General features: G+C 43.3%; 1 protein-coding gene across 1 annotated transcript; it reads left to right on the forward strand.

Annotated features, from left to right (window-relative positions):
• Positions 1 to 883: 883 nt before the first annotated feature.
• On the forward strand, positions 884 to 6,822 carry LOC118213823 (C-type lectin domain family 4 member E-like). The gene is made up of 6 exons (XM_035393008.1): positions 884 to 1,455; positions 2,319 to 2,414; positions 4,092 to 4,244; positions 4,462 to 4,613; positions 5,316 to 5,437; positions 5,754 to 6,822. The coding sequence occupies exons 1-6, from the start codon at positions 1,356 to 1,358 to the stop codon at positions 5,914 to 5,916; spliced, it is 786 nt and encodes a 261-aa protein (XP_035248899.1). The 5' UTR covers positions 884 to 1,355; the 3' UTR covers positions 5,917 to 6,822.
• Positions 6,823 to 7,137: the final 315 nt, after the last annotated feature.

Consider the following 7,137-nt stretch of genomic DNA (forward strand, 5'->3'; position numbering starts at 1 on the left):
AATTGTGCAGTTTATATATTTTATTAATATACTGGGAAATAACGCTGAATCTTAATTTTTCTTTTGAAAAATGCATTTTGTAAAAACATGAAAGACTATTCCAATTTAATGTGATTAATCCAAGAAATAAATCTGTAGACACATTATGAAAAATGTAAGTGTTGTGTGCGTATCCCTGCTGCAGGGATGCATATGTGCTGTATACCATTCGCACCAAATACATATTCTACAGCACAGCTTCCAGGGTTAACCCTGTTCACCCTCTTAACATTTCTAGATAAAGAAGGCAGTGAAACAGCATCACTCTCATTTCTTTTAAGAAACATAATCTGCAAAAAAAAAAAAATTTTTATTTATGTACATACCTGAAATATCTGAATGAATTAAATCTCTTCCACCAATAAGAACACCCTTAAACTGAATTTGGGGGAGAGAGAGAAATTTTCGTGACAGAGAGGTAAAAACACAGCGTCACAGAAGCAGTGCTCTTTGTACAGAGTTTTCACAATCAATGGTACTGTGATTTTTTAACTTTGAACTGTGAATAAATAAAGTGACAGAAGGGAGGGGTTGCAAAGGATCGAGTCGTGGATGCTGGAGTTCTGGCGCTGGGCGGCCTAGAGATTGGCCAATGCAGGAGTTTTGGTGTTACTCAGCGCTGGTTCTGTTGTTGATATTTCCTGTCTGTTCCTCCCTGCTTCATTCCTCTTGGGGTGATTCCAAAAGCAGTTCCCTCTTAAAGTGACATGAGGTGATCTGCCTGTTTTTCTCTATTACTTCCTGGCCTTCTCCCCAACCCACCAATCTCTCTCTCTCTCGCTCTCTCTCTCCAACACCCCCTCCTCCCTTACCCTCCAGACACACATAAACACACACACACACACACACATACACAGTGAGAGAGTGAGATAGAGAGCGGGAGAGAGAGAGAGCAAGGGGGGGGGAAATGGGATTCAAAACTCAGAGCAGAAACGAGACATACAGTACTGCCAGTGAAAGTCTGGAAGAAAACAGAAACAACCGCAAAGACCTAGAAAAACAAAGATACAGCTAAAAGAAAAAATTAATTTGAAGGAAACCATTTTTAAGAATCCAAAAGAAAAGGGTGTAACGCGATGTTTGGAAAAAAGTAATTGAAACGTAATCTGATGGTGAATATTCTCATGAACTTTTGTACTGCCTACGTTTGATTATTCTATCACTACTTTTTCTATAACGTTTCCACTGAAACTGTTTTCCTGGAGTAAAAATAAGTAATTAGCTCAAATCAGCTGAAGATATTAAGCAAGTATTTCATAGCACACAGGCATTCAAGTTTGCTGAGGTAAAAAAGTGACATTCAAGAAAAAAGTGCCATGGAAGATGAGGAAAACTACACCAGTCTACAGGAGTTCACTGAGGACATTTCTTCTGGAGGAAACAAGCCAATTCTCTACAAAACAGAGGAGAGACAAGGTAATTTTCCGAGCAACGTTCGAGTCCTCTGACAGAGAAGCATTTGACGTGTTTGGCTGTGTGAGCATTCAATTAAAATTGCTATTGCGATGCCAGAATATATTACCGCTCTCTCTCTGTCAGTCTGAGAAGGTCAGAGAGTGAGGCTGACAGAAAGTTACTCGTGACATCGGTTTGTTAGTACGAGCACAGTATACAACTCAGTGACCTGCATGAGTAATTGGCTATGGATACCTAATCACCACAGAACAGTAAAGAAATATAAACTTTATGTTCTCGTGTTCAGAACTGGTGTAACCTCAAAGATCTGTGTCACTGCCAGTCAGCATAATGTAGTGGTCAGTGTGTCAGTTTGACAGCCTGTCAGCTTATCTGCGCATCAGAGAGTCAGCCTTGACACAGCGTCACTGTGCCACTGGGCTAGTCGAAGGATCAGCGCGTTATTCAGTTAGCGGATCGACCAATCAGAGCGCCTTTTGGACGTATAGATGTTTGAGGCGCCGGTGGCCGCGGCTCCGGCGCGAGGATGTGACTGTGAATGTGACCCGGCAGGCGTCCGGGGGGTGGACTGCGTGAGGATGTGACTGTGAATGTGACCCGGCAGGCCTCCGGGGGGTGGACTGCGTGAGGATGTGACTGTGAATGTGACCCGGCAGGCGTCCGGGAGGTGGACTGCGTGAGGATGTGACTGTGAATGTGACCCGGCAGGCGTCCGGGGGTGGACTGCGTGAGGATGTGACTGTGAATGTGACCCGGCAGGCGTCCGGGGGGTGGACTGGGTGAGGATGTGACTGTGAATGTGACCCGGCAGGCGTCCGGGGGGTGGACTGCGTGAGGATGTGACTGTTAATGTGACCCGGCAGGCGTCCGGGGGATGGACTGCGTGAGGAGACAGCCCGTCCTTCTTCTCAGCGCCCTGTTGGTTTCCATCAGCGCCAACATCGCTCTCGGTGTTCTCCGTGAGTCATTTTAAAAATTCCTTGCGGCACCACCAAAATATTTTAACAGACGCTAAAAATTTTTTTTTTTTTTTAAACTGCATGCGTATGCTTGCTTGCTTGTCCACAAAAACAAATCAATGACTAATGAAATAGGTGAGGTGCTCTCTCTCTCTCTCTTGCTCTTTCTCTAAAATAATCTTCCCAAAACATTTTCTTTCACATATCATTAAAATCATAGAGCCTGGCAGCATAAATAATACAGGTGGGCATGCGGCGGTGCATTCAACAGTCTGTTCTCTCGGAGTAAACACTGTCTCTCTGTCTGTCTGTCCTGCCGTTCTTCTCTCTCACTCTCTTCGGCATGGATTAAGGGGCAGGAGTGAAATGGGTTGTGCAATACCAAACATTTCATGATTGTGAAATATGTCCTCTCTTTATCTCTTGTGAAAGCTGTGATTTATTAACCCCCAACTCTCTCAGTTTTTGGTATATAATCTGCTCCTGGGTTGATATATATATATATATATATATATATATATATATATAGTGCCCAGAAAAGAAGTAATATTTGCTTCTAGCTTCTAGGACCTCTTATCGTCAGAAAAGGCTGGTTTTCGCCAGCAGTACAGTTACAATGACAAAACCCAAGTCACAGCTGAAAGGCTGGAACATTGCTGGATAAGTGTCTGTTATGGCCACAGTGGCCCATAGGCACTCTCTCTCTCTCAGTATTTCTGCAAGTGCAGAATTAAGCCCTTGTCCCAGGCCACTGTGATATCCCACAAATCCCCACTGACCCCTTTAATACACCAAAAAAGGCAAAGATGAAGAGCATGAAATTGCTGCTACGTGTATTTTCTATTCCCACCGGACTGGTAAAATGCAGTAAAACACTACACGCAATGCACAAAATAGTCTCTGCATTTATAAACGCGAGGAAAGCGAATCAGCGGCAGAGCGGGAACTGCACTTATACCAGAGTATGAACAATAAAGCTAACAGGACGTTTCTCCTGAGCCAAATAATTGGCCTGCCTCAACTGCCTGACCGGCGTGATGCACGTTCGTCACGCATCACAACGCAGGCGGCATAGCCTCCCGCACTTCCACAGACGCTCATCGCACCAGGAAACACAACCGCTGGGCGCCCACCTGCGCTACTCGGGGCAAACACTTGCGTTTACAGTGAGCGGAAACCAAGGGCAGAGGGCCTGGGTGGCTTTAGCGGGCTCGGTCAGCCGCAGAGGCATGCTGGGATTTTGCCGGCGGCCGACGGTCTGAAGTGTGAGTGTCTGAAGTGTTCGGGCTGATCAGGGAACAATTAGCAGGCTGTCTTATTAGCACGACTGGAGTGTTAAGGCCTGTGAACATATAAAGCCAACCCATCTCTACCCTCCTTAATTCAGAATAAACCAAGAGAGCATAAACAAAGCTTCAAAGGTGGCATAGAATTCCCCACTTCCACAATAAATTGAGGAAGTGGGGAATTATATATACAGTATATAATACGTTAATAATGCAGATATCTCCCCCCTCTCACATTTCCCTATATTGCATGTTAAATTTAAACACGCTTTATTTGCATGGCAAGAGAATTTCTGTTCAAAAATACAGGGGCATTAACAACAGCAACTCAGAGAGGAAAAAAAAAAGATTTAAAAATATATTTCTCTCTCTATTTCTCTCTCTCTCTCAGTGTATAATGGCTCCAGCAGCAGCTGTTCACAGGTTGTAGCGGGCAATACCAAGCCCAGTCTTCGCAGGTATGACACGCTGCAGAGTCACTACTCCCTGCTCTGCCAGGACTACAATGAACTGGCAAAGAACTGCACGCAACATGGGGCCAAAGGTGAACCAGCATCATCTCTTTCCACCAGGACTGCGCCAGTTATTTTTCTATATTCATAACCAAAATTGCACAGCGTAGCAACAAGAAGCGTATTTCTTGTTTACCCATGATTCCTCTCTCCTTTCTCTCTGTATGTCCCTGTTTTTATCCCCCCCCCCCCCCCCCCCCCCCCCCCCCCTCCTGCTGGCCTCCCTCCTTTTCATCTCTCGCCATGCAGTGAGACAGTGCACGCCGTGTCCGGACTCATGGCTGCAGTCTGAGGGAAGGTGTTACTATTTCAGCCCTGACAAGCAGGACTGGCAAGAAAGCAAAAAAAGCTGTGAGGCCATGGGCAGCCATCTTACCATCCTACACAGCCACACGCAGCACGTGAGGCTCCCACATTCCATCAGCCATATTCTATGTACTGACCAGACGAGCACAACTGGAATTACATCTGCCCTATATCTCTCTTGAAGTAGGACCACAAATATCAAAATCAGAATCAGAATCAGAATCGTCTTTATTTGCCAAGTATGTTTACACATGCAAGGAAATTGACTTATATAAATACTTATAAATATTGTTATAGACCAGGTGTGTTCACTGTTGCTGCCCTAGAACAAAAGCATAAATGCTGAGTCTATTTTGACCATGACAGGGGTCTCCAATATTGCCCTCTTCGGACAAGATTGGAGACCCCTGTCATGGTCAAAATAGACTGTCAGCATTTACGCTCTTTCCATCCTGTGTTGGTTAATAAGAGTTTCCAGTCCTCCTGTAGATCACTGTACTGTTCTTGAACGCACCTCTCAATGGCTTTTCAAATGATGTTTGGGCATCAACGAAAAGGTGACAGAACTTTTAATGTTAAGAGTTACTATTTGTGGTACAACGTTCCAGCAGGTAACAGGCACTTCCACCGCTGTCAGCATTGCTGTGCTAGTTCTGGATAGTCCGTCTTCAACTGCACCGATCCACAAACATTCATAACATGCCAGGGAATCAGAACACTTTGACCTCTGCCAAGAGGAGCGTGGGTTGCTGACTTCCGTTCACCTCGCTGTAACCGTGGCTGTGTTTCTCATGCAGGAAGCTATGGATAAAGAGGCACGGAGAATCGGCGGATTTGACTACCACTTCTGGATCGGCCTGTCAGACACGGAGACAGAGGGGGTGTGGAAATGGGTAGACAACACGATGGTCAATAAGACGTACGTGCAGCGCAATATCCGGTTTTTTTTGTTGTTTTTTTTTTTCATTTCCAGCTACTGTTTGGACTTAATGGGACTGTAATGCAGTTTGTTTAAGACCAATGATAAGACCAATGATAAATGTATTTTTATATTTGCAAAACGTACCTATTCAAAAACCAAAAGAATACAATCACTAAATACAAATAAGATTGGTATATAACAGGTATATAACTAACATTCTCTCAGCATAAGACTGCATAAAGAGAACCATAAACAGAGCAATGTAATATCCATCCTCTCACAATATATTCATCACAATCTCTCTCCCCTCTAGATACTGGGATGAGTGGGACTCCGAGCCTGATAATAACCCTGCTGCCGGTATCCATGGTCAAGACTGCGCCGTCCTGAACTCACGTTCCAGATCGTGGTTTGACGTGTCGTGCAGTTCCGTCTACAACCGCATCTGCGAGATGGAGGCCCTGGAGACCAACTGAATGGATTTAACTGGATTTTACAACAGCAACCATGAGTTTATGAATAAACGTGATCTACAGAAAAAACAAAGGATGCTAGTGCCCAATGTCCAAATTTCATTTAAAGATCTGATACACATTGATACACAGTGATGAGAGATAGGTTGGATAGATACATGAAGAGTTCCAGGACAGTTAAGAATATTCAGTATTTTCCATGTTTTCGTATGGTGACACAATGCTAAATTAATCAGAAGACATGTGGCTTTTCCAAATTAGAGGGGAAAAAAGTAAATGGGACAATTTGCTGATAAATAATAAAATTCTCATTTTAAATTCTAAAATGAATAAACTTTTTAAATAAATAATCCAGTTATTCATTTCCACCTTAGGGAAGCTGGACTACAGTACCATTTAGTGCCTTGTATGACCTTGAAACGCATTCCAAATGTTCACAGATCAATCAATCAAATTAACCAGAAAGTCAGGAGAATTAATTTGTGTCATTATTCCAGAAGTTGGTGCTCAATAAATGTGTAATTTCATGAGTATTGACTAATGGAATTATAGACAACTTTTATTCATAGGATGGTGTTTTAATATAGGCAAAATAATGACCCTACATTAAAGCTATTGGCCCTGGAAAGGAATTCCTTGTGTCCCCAGAATTAAATTCACGGTTTTGTATGAGTACAATACATTAAGCAAGCTTCCACCGGGAATTTCTTTGGAGTACCTCCACTGCAGCAGTGAAAATCGTGCCATAGATCCCAATCAATGCTGTGCTTCTGTGATCATTGGCCTGCCTTAGGATTTAACATGGTGAACACAGGATCTTCCGTGAGGATTCAGCAATAATTTGAAAATGATCTTTGTGATTTAAGCTATTGCACATTTGTCAACAGTAATAAATCTGATTTAATGTGACTTGCAGGTGTCCCACACAGCTCTGCCCGCATAGCTTTTTCTGACTTTCTTCATTCATAATTTAGTTTTTAACATCCAGATAACTACCACTGAGAGATGCTGAGAACAAACCAATTAAAGCGGTAATGTATTATGAAGGCTCCACTTTCCTGTTCACAGTTGGTTGCCTGCAATTCCGTTTAAATCCACTGTTTCACTGTAGCTGTTCTGAATGCACAACAAGATCACTGGCTTTGATAAAGCAAACAGAGACCAATCATAATGAGTTTTGTGCAATCCAATAAATTGCCAATTTTTCCCCCTAAATGCATTATA

The sequence above is a fragment of the Anguilla anguilla genome, chromosome 1 (genome assembly GCF_013347855.1).
Source record: "Anguilla anguilla isolate fAngAng1 chromosome 1, fAngAng1.pri, whole genome shotgun sequence".
In the NCBI taxonomy this organism is placed as follows: Eukaryota; Metazoa; Chordata; class Actinopteri; order Anguilliformes; family Anguillidae; genus Anguilla; species Anguilla anguilla.